Source organism: Venturia canescens, chromosome 8, assembly GCF_019457755.1.
Source record: "Venturia canescens isolate UGA chromosome 8, ASM1945775v1, whole genome shotgun sequence".
In the NCBI taxonomy this organism is placed as follows: Eukaryota; Metazoa; Arthropoda; class Insecta; order Hymenoptera; family Ichneumonidae; genus Venturia; species Venturia canescens.
Genome location: NC_057428.1, coordinates 19,456,330 through 19,480,013, shown reverse-complemented (window position 1 = coordinate 19,480,013; position 23,684 = coordinate 19,456,330). Strand labels below are relative to the sequence as shown.

General features: G+C 39.0%; 7 protein-coding genes across 10 annotated transcripts; 3 read left to right on the top strand and 4 right to left on the bottom strand.

Annotated features, from left to right (window-relative positions):
- Positions 1–47: 47 nt before the first annotated feature.
- On the bottom strand, positions 48–3,037 carry LOC122415291 (cytochrome P450 9e2-like). Its single transcript, XM_043427276.1, has one exon. The coding sequence runs from the start codon at positions 2,286–2,288 to the stop codon at positions 768–770; it is 1,521 nt and encodes a 506-aa protein (XP_043283211.1). The 5' UTR covers positions 2,289–3,037; the 3' UTR covers positions 48–767.
- Positions 3,038–3,172: 135 nt separating this feature from the next.
- Positions 3,173–4,962, bottom strand: LOC122415292 (cytochrome P450 9e2-like). The gene has a single exon (XM_043427277.1). The coding sequence runs from the start codon at positions 4,822–4,824 to the stop codon at positions 3,304–3,306; it is 1,521 nt and encodes a 506-aa protein (XP_043283212.1). The 5' UTR covers positions 4,825–4,962; the 3' UTR covers positions 3,173–3,303.
- A 38-nt stretch (positions 4,963–5,000) lies between these two features.
- On the top strand, positions 5,001–6,973 carry LOC122415293 (alpha-ketoglutarate-dependent dioxygenase alkB homolog 6). Of its 3 annotated transcripts, none has more exons than XM_043427280.1 (5): positions 5,001–5,084; positions 5,918–6,152; positions 6,232–6,339; positions 6,419–6,517; positions 6,590–6,973. In XM_043427280.1, exons 2-5 carry the CDS (start codon positions 6,093–6,095, stop codon positions 6,854–6,856), a joined length of 534 nt encoding a protein of 177 aa, XP_043283215.1. In that variant the 5' UTR covers positions 5,001–5,084; positions 5,918–6,092; the 3' UTR covers positions 6,857–6,973. The 3 variants fall into 3 exon arrangements, with proteins under 3 accessions (XP_043283215.1, XP_043283214.1, XP_043283213.1); XM_043427279.1 differs by lacking the exon at positions 5,001–5,084 and adding an exon at positions 5,095–5,347; XM_043427278.1 differs by lacking the exon at positions 5,001–5,084 and adding an exon at positions 5,634–5,850 and having other exon boundaries at positions 5,918–6,094.
- On the bottom strand, positions 6,335–7,976 carry thoc7 (THO complex 7). The gene is made up of 3 exons (XM_043427282.1): positions 7,848–7,976; positions 7,089–7,700; positions 6,335–6,527 (listed from the first exon to the last, which is right to left on the bottom strand). The coding sequence occupies exons 1-2, from the start codon at positions 7,855–7,857 to the stop codon at positions 7,096–7,098; spliced, it is 615 nt and encodes a 204-aa protein (XP_043283217.1). The 5' UTR covers positions 7,858–7,976; the 3' UTR covers positions 6,335–6,527; positions 7,089–7,095.
- A 3,425-nt stretch (positions 7,977–11,401) lies between these two features.
- Positions 11,402–16,009, top strand: frj (farjavit). The gene is made up of 6 exons (XM_043427461.1): positions 11,402–12,345; positions 12,529–12,794; positions 14,100–14,251; positions 14,347–14,555; positions 14,652–14,973; positions 15,168–16,009. The coding sequence occupies exons 1-6, from the start codon at positions 12,134–12,136 to the stop codon at positions 15,402–15,404; spliced, it is 1,398 nt and encodes a 465-aa protein (XP_043283396.1). The 5' UTR covers positions 11,402–12,133; the 3' UTR covers positions 15,405–16,009.
- SC35 (SR family splicing factor SC35) lies at positions 15,993–21,536 on the bottom strand. Of its 2 annotated transcripts, XR_006261912.1 has the most exons (5): positions 21,078–21,536; positions 20,430–20,573; positions 20,073–20,273; positions 19,675–19,778; positions 15,993–17,448 (listed from the first exon to the last, which is right to left on the bottom strand). XR_006261912.1 is itself a non-coding variant. In XM_043427462.1 (4 exons), the coding sequence occupies exons 1-4, from the start codon at positions 21,257–21,259 to the stop codon at positions 19,772–19,774; spliced, it is 534 nt and encodes a 177-aa protein (XP_043283397.1). In that variant the 5' UTR covers positions 21,260–21,536; the 3' UTR covers positions 18,616–19,771. The 2 variants fall into 2 exon arrangements, 1 of the variants encoding a protein (XP_043283397.1); XM_043427462.1 differs by lacking the exon at positions 15,993–17,448 and having other exon boundaries at positions 18,616–19,778.
- A 495-nt stretch (positions 21,537–22,031) lies between these two features.
- LOC122415374 (uncharacterized) lies at positions 22,032–23,532 on the top strand. Its single transcript, XM_043427460.1, has 3 exons — positions 22,032–22,533; positions 22,626–22,822; positions 23,179–23,532. The coding sequence occupies exons 1-3, from the start codon at positions 22,431–22,433 to the stop codon at positions 23,395–23,397; spliced, it is 519 nt and encodes a 172-aa protein (XP_043283395.1). The 5' UTR covers positions 22,032–22,430; the 3' UTR covers positions 23,398–23,532.
- Positions 23,533–23,684: the final 152 nt, after the last annotated feature.

The window sequence follows — 23,684 nt, the reverse complement described above, 5'->3', positions numbered from 1 at the left end:
TACGTCGTTGTACAGGGTGGGACGATGAGGCAATGTACGGTAGCCAAAAAAATACTGTTTTTTTATTGGATCGAGTAAAATACATTCGTTTTTATAAACCTAAATTAAAAAATTCGGATATAATTTAATCAAAATAAAAATATCTTCGTTTTATTTACGTTATTCATTCCATTGCATCCCGGCCATTAAAATATTTCTCAAAATGTATTTAACTGAGTATTTTCCATAATTATCAATATACTAGTGCAATTAACATTCACTTCTGAACCCAAAACATATTTTTATGAGGATATACTCGAGGGTTCTCGACGCTCTTCGGGAACTTGGTCCAAAGTTCAGTCATCGGTTAATTTTTAGCGGATGATAAACAAACTGCTATATTGACGAACTACCCACTCAATCGAGCTATGCGATGGTCCAGTCGACTGAACAAGCAAGACAGAGTGCATGCGTCGGAAAAAAACATCAAAAGACCTTATGTAATCGAAGCCTAGAGCTACAGTGCCGTCACAGATAAAAATATTCAGGCGTGCGACGTAATATAACTTTGTAGCATGCGAATCCTCCGCGGATAAATATGCGTAAATGCTCACGTAAAAAAATCGAATCAGGAGTGGGCGCGAGCGAGGCTAAAATTGTCATGGAAGGGAAGGAAGGATAAATTTTTGAAAAATCGTCCAACAGATTTTTTTTATTCAAGTTGAAATAATGTGATGAAAAAGTGAAAAAAAAAAAACAATTTTTACGAAAGTGTTCTCTCCGCGAATTCATTGACGCGCTTCCAATCTCGTCCAAAATCCTCTTTCAGGATTCAAATCAAACGACTTTTTCGAAAAAGTGATGTCTTTGGTAGTTTTTTCGGACGGTTTCAATACAAAATGCCGCAAGAGTTGGACAATAAGAATCTTTATTTCCATGAGAGCAAATCTCTCGCCGATGCACTTTCTCGGTCCCAATCCAAACGGCATGTAAGTGTAGGGTACTATGTTGTTTTTGTTTTCTTCGCTGAATCGTTCAGGATCGAATGTTTCGGGATTTGGAAAATAATTGGGATCGTGATGAAAGCCGTAAATATTCATCCAAATAATAGTTTTCGGTTGAACGACGAACGGTTTAGAATTTTTGGCGGAAGGTGCCGGGAGTTCATAGGGTTTAACACAAACTCGATCCATTATAGGCGTCGGTGGAAAAAGTCTGAGACTTTCCGAAAGTACCATATCCAGGTAGGTCATTTGCGCGAGCGATTCATAAGTCACGTTTCCTTCTTCTCCCCCGAGAACGCTATCGATTTCTGTCCTCAATCGATCTTGAATTTCGGGGTGATACGACAGCAAATGTGAGGTTAAACACATGACGCGAGAGGTGGTTTCGAATCCAGCAAAAAAGAAGATGAATGCTTGGGCTGTGATATCATCGGTTGTTACATCGATGCCGCGTTCGTTGTCTCTGGCTTGCATCAACAAGTGTATCATGTCGGGTCGAACAATGCCCTTTTCATCGCGCGTTTTCACCGTATCGTAAACCAAAGTCTTGAAGAATTTGTCAGCTTTAGGGGAGAGAAAAGTTAGCCCGAGAAAGCGCAATAATTTCGGGAATAATCTGCCCCCGATAACCCTGATGAATTTACCCAGACCATCGAAGCTGCTGGCATCTTTACCGTTGAGATAAAACTCATTGTCGCGATTCTCCAACGAGTTCACACTGACGCCGAACGCTGCGGTCGCTATAACGTCGTTCGTGTATCTCGTGTAAACGTCTTTGAGATCCAAATCTTCCATTGTCATTTCGGGATGTTTTTTTATGTACTGTATAAAATCGAGCGAGCATTGGCACACCAATTGAAACATGAATTTCATTTTGCTAGCAGTGAATGCCGGGCTCAACGTACTTCTCATTTCCCGCCAACGGTCGTCTTTCAACGAGAATATATTCTTCGACAACAAAGGATCGAATTCGGGCTCGACGAAAGAGCGATGATTTAAAAAATAATCGAAACTCTTGACCGTTATTTCCTTCAGAATTTCAGGATCTTTTATCATCAATGTCGGCTCATTAAAATCCATCATACCATAATATTTCGATCCTGGACACAAGTGATAATAATAATCTGCCAATTCGACCAACGATTTACGCCGGAAAAACAGTGGTCCGAACATTCCGATCACTGGGTAAACGTCGACGTAAGGAATCTCCCGCAAACGCCAATAGATTATTTGACGTCCAATCATTACGAGAAGACCGATTATCACGAGGGCCAAGCCCCACAACAGCAGGCTTAGCAAAACCATTATGCTTCACGAAAATTTTGTATTTTATCCAAATTTATTTGTTTATTAAAATTTTACTCGTCAACAATCACCGAACTTCCCAGCACTGATCGTACGGTTGCGTTACCGACCGTTTTATTTATTTTTTTCGTGCTCCACTCCCATTCCAATTTGCTCAACTGTCGGATCAACACACGTTTTAAAAACTATTATTCGATCGCAGCGCGCGGTGTCGCGTTCGCAAAGTACAGTAGAATTTCTGCTCTAATGGCGCGACTAATTGCTTTTTTCCTGTCTCATCGACGTTTATTTAAACTGAGAATTTTCAGACGAGAGAATACATCGAATGAAGGAATATGCGTTAACGTTGACGTTTATCCCATTCGCTCCGTAAGGAGCGCTGCGATAACGATGCTGGCGTTGAACTAATGTCAACCAAGGTCAAAATGGCGACCGCTAAACTCACTGAAGTATAACGTCCTCCCCCCACTCTCCCGCGTCCGCACTGTTGCTAGAGGGAGGCCTGAGCGGAGCGGGATACCGAAACAAAATTCGTAGCAGCATTTATTTCAATCAACATCACATGGCCCTCAAAGTGCACACTGGATCGTTTTGACCCCATAAGCATATGGATGACGCAATAAGTGTGCACTCGAAGGGTTAAAACCGATCAAACCACAAACAAAAAAGAAGACTTTAATCAACGTTGCACAATGACATGAATTTATAATTCTTTGTTAGATTCTTTGTCTAGCTGTGGCAAAGTCAAATGAAGAACTCTGAATTTCGAAATCTTGATGGTTGTACATCGAACATAAAATCACGTGAGATGCAGTGTGTGTGAAAATAAAAGTGAGGTGAAAGTGGTAGAGGATAGGTTAGAAAATAAAAATAAAAACAAACAATTTTGCTAATGAATTTTGAAAATTTCTGACAACATTGTCAAATAAATGTGAATAAAGAGCATCCGGGATAATAGAAACAATCGGTCCGAGACGACGGGCTTGTGCGCGATCGAACTTGACGTTTTTTTATTTTACTCGCGTTTTTCCAATCTCATCCAGAATCCGCTTTCAGGGACCATGTCGAATGACTTTTTCGAAAAGTTAAAATATTTCGTAGTTTTATCGGAGGCTTTGAAAACGAAATGACGCAAAAGTTGAACGATAAGAATTTTGGTTTCCATAAGCGCGAATCTCTCGCCGATGCACTTCCTCGGTCCCAATCCGAACGGCATGTAAGTATAGGGTTTTATATTATTTTTGTTTTCGTCGTTGAAACGTTCGGGATCGAATACGTCAGGATTCGGAAAGTAATTGGGATCGCGATGGAAGCCAAAAATATTAACCCAAAGAATGGTTTTCGGTTGAACGACGAAAGGCTCAGAATTTTCGGCGAAAGGTGCGGGAAGTTCGTAGGGTTTTATGCAAACTCGATCGGTCAGGGGTGTCGGTGGGTAAAGTCTGAGGGTTTCCGAGATGACCATGTCCAGGTACTTCATCCGCGAGAGCGAGTCGTAAGTGATGTTTCCTTGTTCTTCCTCCAAGACGCAATCGATTTCTGTCTTGAGTCGATCTTGAATTTCCGGGTGATGAGACAGCAAGTGCGAAGTCAAGCACATGAGAGTAGCGGACGTTTCGAATCCGGCGAAGAAAAATATAAATGCTTGGGCTGTTATATCGTCTGTCGTCATTTCGACGCCATGTTCGTTGTCTCTGGCTTGCATCAACAAATTAATCATATCGGGTCGGACGATGCCCTTTTCGTCGCGCGTTTTCACCGTATCGGAAACCAAAGTCTTGAAAAATTTGTCAGCTTTGGGCGAGAGAAAGGTTAGTCCCATGGAGCGCATGAGCTTCGGGAACAGTCTGCCCCCGATGAACTTGATGCTTCTACCCAAACCATCGAAACTTGTGGCGTCTTTGCCGTTCAAATAAAACTCGTTATCACGGTCCTCCAACGAGTTAACGCTGACGCCGAAGGCTGCCGTTGCAATCACGTCGTTCGTGTATCTCGTGTACACGTCTTTGAGATCGACATCTTCGATAATAATCTCAGGATGTTTTGTCAAGTACTGTACAAAATCAGTCGAACATTTGGACACGAGTTGAAACATATATTTCATTTTGCTGGCAGTGAATGCCGGGCTCAAAGTACTTCTCATTTCACGCCAACGATCGTCTGTCAATGAGAAAACATTTTTCGATAGCAAAGGATCGAAGTCGGGGTCAACGAAACTTTGATGATTTAAAAAATAATCGAAACTCTTGACCGTTATTTCTCTCACAATTTCCGGATCCTTTATTATCAATACGGCATCATTGAAATCCATCGCACCAACATATTTGGAACCTGGACACGAATTATAACAATATTGGGCCACGTCGTTCATGGATTTATGCCCGAAAAATATCGGCCCGAGAATTCCAAAACCGGGATAACCGTCGATGTACGGAATTTTCCGCAAACGCCAATAGATTTTTTGACGTCCTATCATCACGAGGATCCCGATTATCACGAGGGCCAAACCCCACAATAATAAGTTCAATAACACCATTTTGCTTTATGATAGTATTTATCTTTTTCAAATCTATTCGTTTATCAATATAACTTTCACTCATTCGTAACTGCGTTAACTTGTCGGAATGACCGCACGGCTGCGCGATGCACGGCGACGGTACATCACAATACCACCTCCTCCGGCATCCCTACTACTCTTGCCACGAATGATAACAGCGAGAGAATCGTCTGCGTCTGCAAAGTGGCGGCTCGAAATGAGTTTATAAAAAAAGTGCTGGAATCAAAGTTAGAGGGCATGTAAGAATCAGACCTCCGTGAATTGGATCGATTGATTTTGTATTCCTGACTTTTTCAGTGTTAATAAGTGTCGATCTCTTGTCAGTATTCGTCGGATCAAAATCAATGCTTATGTTGGAAAATTAGTCAAATAGAAAAATAAAAAATAAAAATCCGTGTGTAGATGGCTAATTTTTAGTTGAATTTTGTTATATCATGAATTTTTAAATTTGTGAGAGCGTATAGCGAACGAAAAAAAAAATATAAAGCGCGGCTCCTCGAATGTAAGCACACTTGCCCAAAGAGCTAACGAAAAATATGAATATATATTTACGATCACGAACTTATTGCGAATGCATGGTGATTTTTGTTTGCCAACTTCAAAAAATCGCTATAAGTTCTGGAAACTAGTGGTTAATTTTTATTTAAAAATGTCTATTAATTATTATTATTTAACGATTTATCGTAATTATGGTGAATTATTGAGAGAATTTGATTTTTTTCAAAAGCAGTTTCTGGTTGCGACGGATTTTTAAAGAACTTTTTAATCGTTAAATTCGTAAGTACTGATAAAGGACGGACTGCTTAAAAATTCAGAGGTTCAAAATTAGTCGGTTAGGTTCACGGAGGTGCGAAATTGGGTATCCATCTGATTTCAATCGCCAGATTTGTAGACCGAAACCAAACAAACCAGCTCCTCCAGCTGTAATCTACGGTCATTGTTAACCTCAAAATTCACTGATTTACGTCCACTGTTTGTTTACTTTCTACAATGCTCATCGAAAAGGTCAATTTATGTTACTTTTTTCATCCAAAATCCTTTTCTTTCGCATTGAATAATTTTTTATTCACAGGTTCCACCTTCAGCTCGATACATTCCGAACTTCATAACCGAAGAGGAGGAACGAGATATTATAAAAAGAGTGAATGATGCACCTCAACCTAAATGGACGCAATTAAGCCACCGGAGACTGCAAAATTGGGGTGGAATACCCCATCCTAAGGGCATGATAGCCGAACAAATACCGAATGTATGAAATGAATTTTTCATCTTCGCTTTACTTCTCCAAACTTCATGCTTCAAGAAAAGTGTGAATACTTGATGAAAAAAATTGTTTTTCTATAATCTGGATTTTGGACTTCTAACGAAGAAAGTTTCTTACTTCAGTGGCTCCAAACATACGTGGACAAAATAGGAAGACTGAATATTTTTGAGAGTACAAAATTGCCAAATCATGTGTTGATAAATGAATATTTACCAGGTCAAGGAATAATGGTAAGAATAAATTGTATTTTTGTAAGTCGCTTATAAATACTTATTAATTACAATGAAACATGGGTTCTTGTTTGCAAAGGGACATTCGGATGGGCCTCTTTTCCATCCAATAGTAACAACGATCAGCTGCGGATCGCATACGCTACTGGAATTCGTCAAACGTTTGGAAACAGAAGATGTGAGATTTTCTGAAATCACATGAAAATTTGAAAATGATCAAATAAGCAATTATTCCTTTTTTTTCTTTCAGGAACACAAGAAAGTCACAGAGCCAGAATTTAGTTTTTTATTGGAACCCAGAAGTCTTTTGGTCTTGCAGGAAAATCTGTATCACGATTATTTACATTCAATAGCTGAACGTGACACCGATATCATTTCAAGTCAAAAGACAAAAAATTTAAACCTTTGTTCCGGCAATTACCACAATGGGGATGTCCTTGAACGAGGGACGAGACTTTCTCTAACTATCAGACATGTGCCAAAGACTAGCAAACTTAAGATCAAGTTGGGAAGATGACCAAATTAATATTAAGAATTTTATATTTCATTTTTTTATGTTTTACAAATAAAATTTAATGAATGACTGTATTATTAATGAAAAATGAAGCCAATAAATGAATTTGATTGGAGGTAATTGGCTGGGTAGAAATTAATGTGTAAAATATAATCGACAGGTGAGAAAAGCAATTTCTGGAAAAGATGGTACTATGCGGAAAGATATAGAGAAAACGCAAATGTTGAAACAATACCTGTCAATTATTCAACCATTTTTGGTGACATAGCTGTATCATTTTCTTCATAATTCTCAAGACTGACGTCCATTATCTCCTCATCCGATTCGTCTAACATTCCTTGCAACGAGTGAATAGAGGATATAAGAACATGGAATTGTTTTCTTCGCATAGTCAATTTGTGTTCCAATTGTTCAGATTTTTCCTTCAGGCTATCAAGTTCTTGCCGGAGAGTTTCTAATTTCAAATTGGTTTTTTTTCTGTCCGGCTGTTCATTAATTACTTTTGCAAGAACGTCGTATTCAATCCTATTTTTACGTATTTGTTTAGCTTCCTGCAATTCGATTTTGGTCAATTCAATATCTTTGATGGCTTCTTTAATTTCTACATCAATTTGATTAGACATTATTTCGTAGTTTCTGAGCTCTTCGTTACTCATTGTCGATACGAATCTTGATTTTCTCTGTGCGAATTCACATTGCGCCAATTGAGACAACATTCGCTCGTGAGTATTGTGATCTGGCTCCGAACTTGTTGACCATTTTACAAAAGATTTAAGCAGCACGTTTATCCTACGGTCGTCACCCGTACCATCTCCGTCTATCAGCAATCTTCTTCTTATCACTTCCTCTGTCGAATATTCGAAAAACAATGTTATGAATTAATACGCGAATAACATATTCGATGTTGATACTGACAGCGCTGGCACACATATTTTCACACCCGTTTCAAATTCTAACTTGTTCAAATGGAAGATAGAAACATTCATCAACTTACCATCTGACATTTTGGTCAACGATTTATCCGAGATAACTTTTTGTACGACGAAACGAAGTAATTGTCATTCGGTTCCGTATTCTAACCTCGAAACTTTCATAAACAACGCGCGCTAGCAAGTGTACGGAATCCGGGGGGGGAGGGGGGGGGGGAATTGTCCGAAAGGAAAAAATACTAGGACTCAACCTAGCTTAACGTTAGGTTCTAGTTCCGTAGCACAGATGTTGCTACGTTCGTTTTCTTTGATAAAGAAAGATTCGACGACAGAACAGAGGTTCTCAATTTTGTTGACAATCGAGTACAGTTTCGTGAAATGGCAAATGCATTTCTACCAAAAATCAATTCTATCAAAAACATCTGTACCAAAATTTAATTGCACAACTATACCACATATCAACTCTACCAAAACATTTTTATTCATAAATGTAAAAATCGTAATGACTGTCCATGAAAATAAATATTTAAGAGAATGTCTACCAGAAGACATTTCTACCACTTATTTTTGGCCACATTTTGCCACATAATTATTTAGCAAAATTGTACAGTGCGCCCCCTTGTTGACCCTCACACTTTTCGATAATGGCCGTATTGACTTTTTTCTTTTCAAATTGTAAACGGTTCATTGTTAAAAAAAAAAAAAATACTTCAATGAAATATCAAAATGTCAACCAGACGTTCATCTTGAACATTCAAATAGACTATAGATAGCACTTATTTGTGAAAAAAAATCGTTGGTGTAGTTACTCACTCTGACAGGAACGGTCTTCGATCTTCTTCCTACCTTTTTCCTCCGCGATCTTCGCGCTCTCAATCTTCTTCCACGATCCTCTCGCTGTTTCTCTTCCTCTACGATTCTCTTGTGCCCTGCTCCATGGTTCCAATCATAAAGAACTTTCCACATATCTCCAACGCACTTTTTTTCCATGTTTCTTCGTGCTCCCATGTTTTGAACTTATCACTTCACTTTAAGAGGATGGCTCAGTCGGTATATCGCAACCGTGAGTGCCAGAGAGATAGCTGCAAATTTCGAAATAAAAATTCTTTGACACAGTTTGACCGATTAAAAAAAGGCTCTGTCAGTCGATTTTTGCCATCGTTCTGCGTAGGCTGACAGAGCCTATTTTTAATCGGTCGAACCGTGTCAGAGAATTTCAATTTCAAAAATTCCAAGTGAGGTTAGTCGACTGATCCATACTCTTAAACTTGTTATCACTTCACCGCATCTCAGAAATAAATCGTAATCGATTTATTATCACAAATTCATATTTTCGTTGGTCTTTTTTTTGATAACGAAATTGGATTTTTATTCACCAAAAATTTAATTTTATACCGGCGCGAGAGAAAGAGCTCGTTATTTAATTGTACGACAGATTGAAAATGAAAATTAACAACGAAAAAATATGTCCACGTTTTCGGGGAGAGCTCTCCTTTGCCCACTCGTCTCTACGTTTTTTTTTCCTCAGAAAACCGTTTTTGCGCAAATGGATAAGCCAATGTCGAGTAACAGAAACAATTGTAGCGACAACCTGTACCATCGTTTCCTGGAGAGTCGAGTGTGCCCGCGTGGATGCACGCGTGCTCGGTTGCTCGCGTCCTATTGTTAGCATTTGACTAGTAAAAACTATTCGTAATGCTGTACATAGCTGCGGTTATACGCGTTGCGTGCGTTGCTCAGCGTGCAGCGTTTGCAACTCCGACTTATCTGCATGGAATCTTGCCTGCGCGACTTCAAAGTGATACAGAAACTGCATCGAGCTCGGAACTGTGTCTAACTAACAATATATTGAGTAGATTTACAGACTTGTCCGTCTTCGCTTGCCGACAACCCCATGGCTTTAGGACCGTGCGTTAGGTGCTTTGCTTTGCGTTGCGTTGCTCGGGGTATGCTTGCATCTTAGCTCGCTTGCGAACACACGCGCGTGCGAGCATACACACGACTCTCGACGCTGCGTGTGACAGGCGTCACTAAAGTGTTTCTGTTACTGGCCCATGCCTCGATACTATTTTCGAATCACCAAAATTTTGGAATCATTCACTCACGAGTAAGTGTTGTGACGACAATAACGTCGAGTGCGAAAGACTTCCCGATCGGCTTATTCATTTATAGCGTCAAAAAAAGGGACTCTCAGAAATCAAAAGAAAAAAATTGTATATTAATAACGAACGAATTGTTATTTTTCATTAAATTTGAACTCTAATATTTATCACGTTGTGTTTTCGTGCTTTTTATCGATTCGCACGATCCTACGTTCTTTTACTTTGTAATTTAGGTGATCGATCAGTTGCTTCGGCGAGAGTGAAACTATTGTTAAAGTCTATTTTAGTAGACTAAGTCTATGTTTCTATTTTATTTGTTTACCGGTTGGTTGATAAAAAAAATTGTGGTTAAAGATTATTTTAGTCATCTAGGATAAAGTAGAATTCCACGTGTCATATTTTGTGCCCCGTTTTTTCAATGCACTGGAATCTACACACGCAGCGTTAACCGGCCGAACCGACACACGCTCCGCGCTAGTCCTCGCCCCACGCCGGGCGAGCGGTGAGTGAAGCGAAACATATTGCGCTCTCTCTCCTGTCCTGCGTTCGGGCCGGAGTCTCCCCACTCTCCCCCCTCCCCGTGCGCGGCAGCGAGCGCCGAGCGAAGCGAAACATGCCTGCGCCGCTCCGCCCAGCATTCGCCCCTCCCTCTTTCTCTCCTGTTAGCTGGCCGTACGCCTCTATCCCCACTCCACTGCCGGTACTGTGCTACGAAGCGATTTCTCCGGCCAGAGTCCAAACAGACCAAGCGTGAAAGCGTGAAACGTAAACACGTGGTGAACGTAACTAAACCGAAGAAACTATCCAATATCCATTCGGAGTTATTCAAATATCACTTTTTTCTACACCGATCGATTACCATAATTTTATCAGTGCACAAACATGTATGCACCGAACCGTAAAAAAAATTAAAATTCAATAAAATTATACAATATATATTTATGGTGTTCTAATTGAGATTAATATTGTTTTATTCTTAATAAAAGTTGTTAACCTGGAAAGCTTATTTTACCAACGAAAGTGAGGTAGTGAGGTAATCATCTATTTTATTTTATTTGAATTGGATACAACAGCAAGACACAACGGCAGGATGTCAAATATAGAACGAACATCTATGAACGCAATAGAGGAAAAGAAAATAAAGTGGGAACAGTGTTTCAGGGGAAGGAAAAATAACACGAACGAAAGAAGACTGTCATCGAAAAAGTTAACGAGGATTTCTGAAATTTTCTTCATTTTTTACTTATATTTACATCGGTTTTCACCCTGAAAATATGAACACGAAACTAAGCCCTGTACTCGATTGTCAACAAAGTTGAGAATCTCTGTCGTCGAATTCTTTTTATCGAAGAAAACGACTGCGGCGTCATCTGTGCTTAACATCTGGACTAGACCCTGACGTTAGGCTAGGTTCGGTGTCTTTTCATTCGTGTTGCTACTACGTTGTACACATTGAAATGAAATTTTTACGTTGGTAAACGTGGGTGGAGCATGAATCTTTGGTTTCGGAATACTCGAGTCCTAAAAATCATGCAAACACTTTTTGGAATTTTTGTGTCCAAGTGAAACATAGAATACACTGCTTTACTCGTTCAATAAAATGAAATAGGAGATATCGAAGCTGGCACTTATAAATTACGTTTGGAGTTGCGCACAGGTGTTTCATCCGTCAGCTCAAATTTTGTGCGAAAGTATATGCAACAATTGAGCACTGCGAGCATGCGTTAACTGGAAGGGATGTTTTTCTCATAATTTTGTGTTACTTCATCATTTGATCAGAGTATAGTGGCTAGTGATCTGTCATTGTTCATTCGCGAAAAAATATGATATTCATGAATTTAGCACCCTTTTTATTGGCAGTGGAGCAAAATAATAATTAAATCAAAACGTACGCTCCAATTGGTCCTCATAATTGCACGGATTTCAACGGACCAATGGCAAAATATAACGAAAGCTTTTGCTGATAAGTAACATATAAGTCCGGATACGGTTGCCTGGATTGGGTATCAAGTTGACCTCCCTCCCGTTGAACCGGCACTCATTAAACCCTCTCAGTCGTGTGTGTGAAGAGCAGATGGAGACTCCGATGCAATTTTTTAGTGGCGGCCCAGTCGTTGAGTGAGCACAGTGTTCGAGCTAAATTTTTCGGAGTGGGGCGGACTGAGCTTTAGCGAAAGCTTCTGTATAGAGGCTCCAGAACAAAAGTTTATTTTCTTCGAGAACGATTTCATAACAATAGGAGTTGAATCATGTTTATCGACGATGTTATCTACGTTGGGTTATTACTCATCAGCGTCGCGTTTGGATCGTTTTTTCGTGAAATAAAAAATCCTGCTACGAAGCAGTGGGTGAGCACCGCTTTGGGTCTGACTATTGCTTTTATTGTCTCTGGACGTCACGTGGCTCACCCTTTGATTTGTACCTTGGTCAACGCACTCATTCTAACGCAATGCCCGATGCGGTAATTTCATTAATTACGTTTAAACATTCGTAAATATTCTTTATCGTTGAATTTTTTTTTCAACGAAAGCTGTTCCAACGTTTTTGTTCAAATATCTGGAAAATTTCGTTCGAACCTTTCAAAGTTTTTTTTCTTTCCGAGACTCGATACAATTCTTCATGCGCTATTATCATATTGTTGCAGAAAACGGCACGTCGCATCCTTTTTCTTCTCATTTTTTTATCTCCTCGTCATTTTTCGACTGGCAAGCTGGTTCGGGCTTCCAGATGCACCGGCTCACACGAATCTCGTACAAATGTTACTTACCCTCAGACTCGTTGGTCTCGGCTTCGAAATCGACGCGGCTAAGCGGGAGCCCAATGAAAAATCTGAAAGTTGTAAAGCTCTACTCAAAACCGATTTTCTCGATGTTTTTCATTATGGCTTCAGCTACATGGGACTCTTGACCGGTGAGTACGACTTTTTGCCTCATTAACATCGCGCCTATTCATAAGCACGGACGCGTTCGAAGAATATGTTGTTTCCCAATTGAACTTCACTAAACTTAACTAAATTGGCACTTAACTAAAAAAAAATCGTTATTAATTCTTTGAGGATTCGATTATTTCTTGCTTTTACCCTCGGATATTTTGGAATTCTGATCACTTTGAACTTCGCATACGATACTTTTTATTACGAAAAACTTGAATTGATTCTTGCATCTTATCCGGTGTTCGGGGTTGTTTTTTTGCTTCCTCATAGAGGAAGCTTTGTGACGACGAAACATTTTTTTTCCCCAGTTTTCAATGTCAATGTGCTCAAAATCATCCAAAACATCGAAAAATCATATCTAGAAAAAATGTCCGGATGTGTGTGTGTGTATGTTATGGCACTGCAAAATTCAAACGCCTATAATTCGGAAACGGTTTGAGATACAGGGCTGCCTTTTTGCACAGATGTTAATCCATACAAGCTCTTCATTCTCTGATAATTTTGTCAGAATTTGTAAAAAATTACGAATCCTACGACGTTTTGAAATTTTCATAAAAAGGGTGTCGACGCTCTAACTTTCGAAAATTTTAAGATTTATTGATCATTTCTTTTTTTTATAAATATACTATCATAATAGGAAGGTTGGTATTGAATTTGGGGAATATCGGTTGAGCGGTTTAAATTTTATGATTTTTTGAATTTTACGAAAATATGAGTTTTTCAAAAAATCGTCTAACCGCTTCAATATTTGAAAATTTTGTAGGATATTGTGTATAAGTATGTACTTCCTCTATACTTTCCAGCAAAGTTGTCGGAATCATTTAATTTCAATGTAAATAGAAAAACGATGAACATTGAAAGTTGCAAACTGTTTTTTCTGATGGCTCGTCATTCAGTTTTTTTATGGATTTAAACAAAGAGATAAATTAAAGTTCGTAAAAGAAGGTAGAGAAAATACATTATTTCCTTGTATACAAAAAAAAATTCTGCAAATTGCTTCCTCAAGATGGTCAAGATGCACGATGCTCAAAGCTCCCTCTATGAGGAAGCTAAAATGAAAAATATAGCACCTCATAGAGTAAGCTTTGAGCATCGTGCATCTTATTGAGGAAGCAATTTGCAAATTTTAATTTACAGCATTTTTTTCAATGTTTCTTCGTGCGACTCTTAATCGAGCTCTCAACGGGTGAATTATCCGAATCGATAACATTTTTCCGAGCTTTTAAACGTGTCGATTTTGTATTAACAGAAAAATATTTTTTTGTCGTTCGTCGTTGATCAAGGGCCTTATTACCGGTACCGGACCTACTGGGATTGCATCAACCGTCCATTCAGCAAATACGCAAATAGTTGGAAAGCGACAGAGGACAAGCTAAAGTTGATCGGAGTTTTGATAGTTCTGCATCTCGTCTCAGGATACCTGTTCCCAACGAACGTAAGAATCGTCTCGTTTATCTGTAGCAAAGTTTTTCTAACTTTCCACCCAATCGGATATTTCTTACTCTGATTTCTCATCAATTTTTTCCGCAGTATGTTCTCACCGAGGAATTTCGAGCTCGATCTTTCCTCTACAGATTCTGGTACACCTATCCGACATTTTTCACATTCAGAATGCGCATTTTCGCGGGTATGGCGCTCTCAGAGTGCGTTTGTCAAATGGCCGGATTGGGAGCTTATCCGACGAGCTGCGAAACCGTTTCGGGCAATGGCCCTCGAAACTACGAGGCTGCTGAAGCACTGTAAGTTCGACGAAATTTGACCCAATCGCTAGAAAAACCTCGCGCAATTAGGAATTTTTATTTTCATCAATGATCAATGAAACTTCCATTTTTAAGGGCTGCCGACGAGGACAATCTCAAGGCTCAAACGATGGACTTTGAAACAATACGAAACATCGACGTATTCGGTGTCGAGACTTGCTATCAAGTGAGAAAAGCAATGAAAATGTGGAACACGACGGTGCAATATTGGATGGCGGTTTACGTTTACAAGCAATTTCCAAGCAAATTACTGCGAACACCGGCGACTCTGATACTTTCCTCACTTTGGCACGGTTACTCGATCGGGTATCACATTTGTATCGTGTCCGTAACTGGATATTTACCTTTCGAGGACATTTACATGAAGTTTTACAATCAAATGAAGGAGGACAGCATGGTAAGCATAACTGAAAACTTGTTCCGAATCGCGTTGAAAATTGAAGCTTTCAGGCTTCCGATTGTGCTATAATTGTAAATTGTATAGAATTATTTCTTCACTTTCCGACTCAATCACCTCTTGCAGGTTTTAACGAACTCGAAAGCCTTCAGATAAGGATAAGTGGATGTTTCATTCTAATCATTGATTTTTAGGGGCAAAGAGCATTTTGCGCATTTTTGTTTTTCATCCGGCTGACGTGGATGTCGTATTTGGGTCTCGGTTTCCAAATACTCACGTTCGACGACGTCTACGGATTTTACCGGGACCTTTATTGGGCTGGACACGTGTTCGTCGGCGTCATGTGGATCGTTGGATGCTTATTGAAGCCTTATTTGATCCGGAGGGAAAAGAAAACCGAGGAGATTGTAAAAGAACGCAAAGTTCAGTGAATCGTTGAATTTTCACGAGCGATTGAAACTTCTTCGTGTTTATTATCATAATTTATGAAAAAGAGAATCTTTTTCGTCGTTTTACAATCTAAGAACGTACCGTTTTCATGACTGAATTGAACTTTTAGAATTCAGTGCGTTCGAGCTCGAAGATTTTTTAATCCAGTTGCCGAGTCCAATGTTCAATTTGGACTCGGCAAATTCGCCCGAAGCATCGTTGACCTCAAGTATGTTTCACACATTAATCCAGCCTGAGACTCGAACGTTAAGTGAATCTGTTTATATTTTCTAGCAATATTTCACTCGCCACGTTTCGTGGATAGTAGATATTTGGAAATGGACGTTTCTGTACGTTCTCGTTTGTTTTTAGAGTTATACTGTTGTTTTGTTAAATTAATATTTACGAATATCAGTGTCTTCGAACATGTAGAATATGAAAAAAATAGAAGTGACGTTATTTCGAAGTAAATGGCCTTTCTGTACGAGTATCCACAAACTGGGAATGATGTAACGATTCGATTCGATGACTCGAAGTCTTGTATCAAGCTCGAGCGAGACTAGAAAGAAAAAAAAACAAACACAATAAAGTGATATTTTGTTATAAATTTATTGAACTTTTCGTCACACAAATCTTGTCTTTGATGCCATTCCGATGAACTTGATTCCCGCAATGTTTTCAAGCAGGCACCTGATCACTCCTGAATTCATTGATGGAAAAACAATACAGAATCTGCTCTCGATGACTTTGGAGAGCAGGTTTTTTGAACAAAAGAATATGAAACCGAAGTACTTTTTTTCCGGAGTCGTGAATGAGAAATATTCAAATTTTGCGACTCACGCAACGAGCTCTCCAGAAACGTTCCCAGCCCAAGGAAGAATTTGGGCACAATTCATTTCCGTTGAATAAAAAAATGTAGAAAATCTCTTACCTCTGATACTTACTCGTGCGATCACAATAATGTTGCGACTGTGAAAGAATAAACAATTAATTCCGTCAAAAGAATGTGCGTTCGCGATGCCACGTATCAGTTTGTTCGATCGTGCAGCGATGCGGAGCGATAGAAGCTAACTTGAGATGAAATAAGACAAAAACAAGGCTAAAAAAAGTTTGGTACGAAGGTAATCTGACACGCGAAACGGAATCTCGTTTTTGCCTCGATTGGAGGCAAAGTTCGCAAAGAGATAAAAATAAAACAAGTTTGCAACGAGAATCGAGATAAAATAGACCTTTGGAACCGACGGGTGAAGCTCTGCGGAGTGGAAAACAAAACGACGAGAAAAAAGACCGGTAACGATACTCTCCCGAGGAGGTGGGTTTGTCAGTTCCGAAGCACTCGCGGTCTTTGAGAATCCGAAACACACTTTTCGCGCGCGAATACCCAGAAAAATGATCGTACGGATAATCCATCGAAAAAAGCAAAAATAGTGTGGGATAAATTCATGTATCCCTGACGAAATTTGGCACGTTTACTGTAGCGATAATAAGCAATTCCGATAAATTTATACTATTTTTTTGCAAACGCTTAAACCCGATTGAAATTAGTAGTTATCCTTTTGCTTTTTTCTCTCGTCACGTAGAAATAGTCGACCGCGAGATGTCTCTGCGCCGATGATCAATGTGAGTCTGTGCCGGTTTCACAGCTTTTCCGAAGTTTCCCTCTCGCACACGATCATCGCTGCTTCCTTCCCGGACATCGGTCGATATATTCGTTTTTTTTATTGCCCTTTACTTCAATTCTTTTTCTCGATCTTTCTTTCCTTGACGTTTTCTCTCGCTTTCCCTTTTTTCTTTTAACGCTTTCGTTTTCTCTTCCGCATGGACGAACTTTAAGATCCGCTTAATCTCGTCTCCACGACACCACCCCCCTTGGCCCCAACACACAGAGCTTCGCGCGAACCTGCTTTTTTCACCAGACCAGAACACCAACACCGCATCGTATACTGCAAACTGCATAGAGCCCCTGGCAAACATCCGCTTTACTCTGCTTACTCTCAGCTACCCCCATCATCCGCTACCAACCGCCACGCCACTCCATTACACCGCCTGTGGCACCATAAAATTCATAGTCTTTAGTTACGTCGGCGTTATCATAATCACATCCGTGTGTAGTTGCATTTTCGCTTATTTATTTCGTAAGACACACTAATTTTACGTTCTTCTCTTTTTATTTTTATTTTTGGAATTTTGGCTTTTTTTTCAATTCCATTTTCAAACAGAACGATCCTTGGGGAAATTCATCGATAATTATTGAGGACACGAGAAAAATGTCAACGCTCATTTTACACCAAAATTACCGTGACATACAAAAATTTGGAGAATACACGATAATTGCAACAATTGCTGACAAGGTGAATTTTTTCATTGGCAAGTTTATTCTAGCTCAAGCCACATTGAAATTATAGTGCAACATTCAATTTGGAGGATTAATTCACGATACATATTACATTTTCGTGAACAATGCGTCACTTTCTCCATTTTTTCTCAATCAATTGCAGTCTGCATCATGAAATCTTTTTATTTTTGAATATCGCCTCGTGATTACAGCTTCGGACTTCAAGGGTATTTCTCGAAATCAAAATGTGCATGGGAAAAAATCGGAATATTATTGAAAATGTTACCTGCGTTTATTTCACTACTTTTAGAGAGTAAAATTTACGTTTTTTACTGTTATTGAAGCTGTAGAGATATTTGAAAATTCAGAGCCGAAATGTTAAAAAATTTGGAGTAAATCGATGAACAATTTATTAGGAAAAACATGAATAAAAACGATGGAGAATTTTGGGGCGTAATGAGAATCATGATATTTGAGAAACTGTGAAGAAATCGAGGATTGTTATTAACAAATATAAGATGCTATCAGAGCTGGATATGAGGGGAACAAGGGTTGAATTCAATGGAATGAATGTCTAATGAGATGTCAAACAACAATCCAAATGCCGAAACATTGATTTGAAATCCGCCTAAAACTCGTAATATCAATAGTCATTACGGAGGAGTCCGAAAAACTGACCAACTCTGACTTATTCGTTCAACGAACGACGAGAGCTCAAAGAATTACCGGTCGAAAAGGCATGTGGAAATGAGTAATATCAAAAACGGATGTATTTTCATTAACGAAATTCGACTGAACTTCACAACTCCATAATAAATGGACGAGTCAAGGAGTTCGATGAGGATTTTATCGAAATTTACTAACAAACACGAAAACAATGAAAAACCATAATGAATGTTTTATTCTACACCTAATTTTATGATGGAAATATGAATTTACAAAATTTCAGAAAATAACATCGTTCCTGTGTTAATTATTCGCACATTCCTAACGACAAGAGTGATGATGCTCATGTTTTTATCTTATTTCCAGTCATTATTATCATCATTATTGTTTTTTTTTTATCTCGTCATATATTCAATCTCAATTACACTTTATTATAAATGGCAGACTTACATAAATAAACCTGCAAATGTAGTTACACAAACGCAAAACTTATCGTCTAACGAATTCTACACATTATCAACTCTATATATTTCGAGCCATACGATTTTTTTCCCAAGTTTTTCCTTTTTTCCGTTAACGTGTCTATTTGAAAGGGGAACGCAAAAGATCGTACGTTTCTTTGAAAAAAAACCGCGTACGACGATCCTGAGTGAAAATTCATACGGCGAAAGGCTGTGCATGTTAAATCTCTCACGACTAAATTAACGACGCGCCAGGAGAGCTATACTGTTAAATAGAATAGCCGGGAGACGATTCTGTGCAATCATGTGTTTGTGTTTTTTTCTTTCCAATAACCAGGAAGTTAGGAAAAAGTGAAAATGGAGGCAAATCATATTACAATTCTACCGGAAGCTCCGAGGACTTGATTTCGAAGGGGGGAAAAAAAAACAGGCGAAAATCCTCGCCAGAATAGTGTTTACGATCAGAAGAGTGAAAGTAGCACGAAAAGTACGATTTTTATCAAAGAGAAGTTGCCTCCGGCTCATTGACTGAAGCAAAGTTCCCAATTCCACGTTATTATATTTGTTTTTGTTAAAAGCATTATTACTTTCGGTCTCTAAACATCGAATCGGTACTAAAAACTAGATCGGGGCTTTTTTTTTCTCGGTCATTTGTCAATTTTGAATGTAAAGTGCATCACCGTGATTAATATGAAAATGAGAGAGGATGCGTGCTAATGCGTGGGACGTTTTTGTCTGTTTTATTGTTGTTGTCGATTCTTTTGTTGACGTTTGTTTTTTTTTTCTAAGGTATGAAGAGTATTGGAATACCTTTTTCGCTTTTCTGAATGTCAGAAACAATCTGCTCTAGCTTTTCTTGGGCCATCCCGTGGACGACGATCTCTCACGCTTGCACGCGTTCGGCCCTTCAGTCTCTGCGCAATGGGGAAAAAACAAAGTACACGATCATCATTAGTATCAGAGATAGAGCATAAATTAAAAAAAAAAGAAAACTTGAAATTCATTAAATTGATCGAAAATTTGCGAAATGTTGGACCAGTATGATTCAAACTGCAGTTGACAACACTAAATGGAAATTTGGAGTCGTGCCATTGAGTTTTTGATGCAAAGGGAAATAGCTTCGATGACATGAAGAACTGAGAGATGCTGCTTATGAAGTGCTTCAAGGTAGGCGTCAAAAATCTGATTAATCGCTCAAGTCTTGTTACCTCGATTTGGAGCGACTATCCTTCTGTCTATCCGCTGACTTGCTACGTGAACGTGACTTTCCACGCGAACTCTTGCTGTCTGATCTTGAACGGCTGTGACTTCTACTGTACGAACGCCTGCTGCGATCCCTGTCACGACTCCTCGACCTTGAGCGAGATCTGGAACGAGAGCGTCGGCGATCTCGGCTGCGGCTTCCCGATCTATAAAAATGACTTTTTATTTTTCTTTTTCTCAAAATATAACTGAAATTCATATGGGCAATTAAATCAGTGGGAAAGCAATTTTGATTCATAATTCGTCTAATTGTAACTAAAAGTTTTAGTATTTTACGCCCACCGTTCAGCACTTTTTTTTACCTTCCACGGCGACGGCTTCCACGACTTCGATGAGGAGATGTTGGTCTTCCGTAACGAGCCATTTGCACTCTGAGCTCCCTGCCATCTAACAAACGACCGTCCATAGCATCGAGCGCGTCTTCTGCATCACGCTTGTCATAAAATCTGAAAAAATGACATATGTTCTGGTCAGATTACTCGGATCGTTAATGCTGGGAAATAAGTTTTGGAACACTATTAAAATTAACTATTTACACGTTTTTGAGTTTTGGGGAAAACTATCGTTTTCATTTTAATAGATGCAACTTTCCCTATTGTCCACACATATTGAACAAGTTTAAGAACTACAAGGATCTAATTTCCAGCAGTTTTTCTACTTGAGTATGTTACTCGAGTAACTTGGAGTGCCTCAATAGTTGTAACACCCTTCTTGACATGTACGAATTTGGATGCACAAAAAAATTGGTGCAATAAGTAAAAAATAATGTAGAATTGAATATTATTTGAAAATTGCGAAACTGAACTTTGGAGATAAAAATGAGAAATTTTCAGTATTGCTATGGCATTGCCAAGAAATCTTTCAACATCCCAATAAATTTCATGCATTCGGATGAATTAGTTACTTTGATAATCACGACGAAAAAAGATACAGGAGGTGAAAGCACTAACCTGACGAATGCGAAGCCTCGACTTTCGCGGCTGAAACGATCACGGGGTATGTAAATATCGCCGACTTCGCCGCACCTTTCGAAAACCCGACGTAAATCCTCCGGTGTTGTTCTATACGTCAAATTATCGACTTTGAGGGAAACCATCCCGTCGATCCGTGGGGGCGGTCGACCGTAGCTCATTTTTCTGACGGTAAAGCCACGAAGGACTTTTTCGTCAAAATAACGCAAATCTTGTAGTTTTCAGGCCTCGTCTACTTTATTTACGCCTCGGGCTCAATTTTTTGTGCACGAGTTATTTACCAATCGTTTCAGAAACAAAACGGTGCCAAATTAAGTTCATGAACGGAAGATGTCCCGAATTTATCATGAAACTGTTCAGCAGCTAACGCACCGTCGACACTCGACACGCGAACGAAACAAGATGGCGATTAATGGCGATATTTCTCCCTCGACGCGTGGGCTGCGGAACGGAAATGACGCTCGCGCCTCTGACGACGAAAACCACACTCACTACGTAGTTCAAGAATACTGTATTCTCTGAAAACAAATAAACATTTGAATGACACAATGTTTAAACAAAATACTTCATTCATGCGTTTCTCTCAATGAAAAAAAAAACGATAGGCTGCATTTCAAAATGCGCGTCTGATTGTACGGTGCTCGAAATTGAAACCAAAGTCAAAACGGAAGTTGTTACTACACCTCCTACCGGTACTTTCCGTCTTCCCGCGTGAAACACACTGTCTACCCAAACTCGTGTGCCTCTACATTATTTGCTTTGTTATTGTACTTGCGGCTTGGTTGTTATTCTCTAATAAACAGTTTTTTTGTGGTACAGTGACGGCATGATCACTGCCTACCACGGTACCCTTCATGCCGACTGTACGAAATTCTATATGGATTGTCACTCAATGTCATGCACAGTTGTAAGCTTTTAGAAATAAGGATTAAATTTGCGACAACCGGGTCCGAGGAATAATTTTTTTTTTCGAACTTGACCTTTCGTCTGTAAACCTGGATCGATCGTTTCCGAGCAAAAACACCTTTGACACATGTGTCTGAACGATATTGAAAATTCATGATTATGCCAGGGCAAAGCTCGTTCCTAATTTCCAGTTTCCCGCTTTTCTGTGGAAGCAAAATCCAAATTCTCCATGTATCTGAACTTAGATTTTCTTGACATAATAATTGTCACACTGAAACAAAAAACAATCGAAATCTCCACGACGTAATGATTAGCTGAAGCATATGCCAAGGAATTCAAAATTAACCAAATCAATAATCACGAAAGCGTTGTTTCGTTGATTTTGTTATCTCAACTTTTATCGTTATTTTTCGCGAATATCCGAAAATGGCAATGTCACTAAGAGACATGTGTCTTCTGTACGACGAGCAATTCAACCGAAAAATGAAGATTGCGAAATTTCTGGTGAAACATCTCGAAGATAAAAACGGTTTGCGTCCAATTATATTTTCATATTAAACATTTTATTTCATTTCGCGATTTTGCAAGAATTTCATGAACTCTGGTTTTTAAAAATGACAGAAATGAATTTGGCAAAAAAGTGGCTATTACGAGTGAGCAACATCAAATCTCCGGTGCTTCAGGTGAAAAAAAATCGCAATGCCTTTTTATCGTACATGGTAAAAGTACTCAGTGACGGAGTTTTAACGGGCTGCATAGATTCCGAGCCTCATTCAGTCTGCGATCCAGATAATGCTCTTGCTTTTCTCCAAAATCCGGTAATGTTGGCTTTTTTTTATTCAATTGATTGAACTTTCATTTGACCCATGAGACCCCATTCTTCAATTCAGCACACAACTATTGTTGCGATAATGAGAATTGATTATGCACCATTCTTTTCGTTTTTCGCTGACGAAGAGAACGACATAATGCGCCACTCTGCACTTGCTGAATATTTCACAATGTAAACTGTGTCGAACAAAAAGTTTCGTAAATGTTGAAAAATACGTTTTTTTTTTAAAGAAATTAATTTTTCTCATTTTTTTCAGATAAAAATTAATATTATAATTTCAATAGCTAATTTTCATTGGAAATCGTATTGCTAATCGTTTCGTCTCAATTATTTAAATATCAGGACGAAATTTCAGATATCCTATCGCGAGATGAGGACCTTCCAAAAGAGATGAATAAAGAAGCGAAGCCAATTAAGTTTCACAAGAGATGGTCGAAGGATCACAAGACGTACGTTGCGGTGAAGCCGATTCCTGGACGAGGCGCTTTGGTCTACCTCGCAACCTCGAAAGTTCCTGGTCTCGAGAGCTGGGATTTTCCGAACATCAAACATAAAAACTGAAAGAAAAAAATGAATTTTGAGTTTTCATTTACATAGAAAATCAAAATCGCATTGGATTGTCAAGAAAAAAGAAGGAGTTGGCCAGTTGGAGGAAAAACAGAAAAAGAAAACTTAAAAATCGTATCAAAAATACAATTTTAATCGTTTTTTTTAATTATTATTTTTTATTGAAGATTCAATGAAGCTGCGTCTGTGGTATCACAACAATGCCCCTGCACATGATGCCCTCTCCCGCCCCAGGTTTTGCTCAATTTTGTAAATTCCTCGATTCGTTCTTTTTATCGTAT

Bases quoted from the DNA above. Each gene is read 5' to 3' on its own strand.
- LOC122415291 (XM_043427276.1), bottom strand. From the start codon at position 2,288: ATGGTTTTGCTAAGCCTGCTGTTGTGGGGCTTGGCCCTCGTGATAATC.
- LOC122415292 (XM_043427277.1), bottom strand. From the start codon at position 4,824: ATGGTGTTATTGAACTTATTATTGTGGGGTTTGGCCCTCGTGATAATC.
- LOC122415293 (XM_043427278.1), top strand. The intron at 6,340-6,418 runs GTAAGAATAAAT...TTGTTTGCAAAG, and splicing joins TACCAGGTCAAGGAATAATG to GGACATTCGGATGGGCCTCT. The intron at 6,518-6,589 runs GTGAGATTTTCT...TTTTTCTTTCAG, and splicing joins AACGTTTGGAAACAGAAGAT to GAACACAAGAAAGTCACAGA.
- frj (XM_043427461.1), top strand. From the start codon at position 12,134: ATGTTTATCGACGATGTTATCTACGTTGGGTTATTACTCATCAGCGTC. The intron at 12,795-14,099 runs GTGAGTACGACT...TCGTTGATCAAG, and splicing joins CTACATGGGACTCTTGACCG to GGCCTTATTACCGGTACCGG. The intron at 14,556-14,651 runs GTAAGTTCGACG...TCCATTTTTAAG, and splicing joins TACGAGGCTGCTGAAGCACT to GGCTGCCGACGAGGACAATC.
- SC35 (XM_043427462.1), bottom strand. From the start codon at position 21,259: ATGAGCTACGGTCGACCGCCCCCACGGATCGACGGGATGGTTTCCCTC. The intron at 20,574-21,077 runs GTTAGTGCTTTC...TCATTTTTTCAG, and splicing joins CGAGGCTTCGCATTCGTCAG to ATTTTATGACAAGCGTGATG. The intron at 20,274-20,429 runs GTAAAAAAAAGT...TCATTTTTATAG, and splicing joins GGAAGCCGTCGCCGTGGAAG to ATCGGGAAGCCGCAGCCGAG.
- LOC122415374 (XM_043427460.1), top strand. From the start codon at position 22,431: ATGGCAATGTCACTAAGAGACATGTGTCTTCTGTACGACGAGCAATTC. The intron at 22,534-22,625 runs GTTTGCGTCCAA...TAAAAATGACAG, and splicing joins ACATCTCGAAGATAAAAACG to AAATGAATTTGGCAAAAAAG. The intron at 22,823-23,178 runs GTAATGTTGGCT...TTTAAATATCAG, and splicing joins TTGCTTTTCTCCAAAATCCG to GACGAAATTTCAGATATCCT.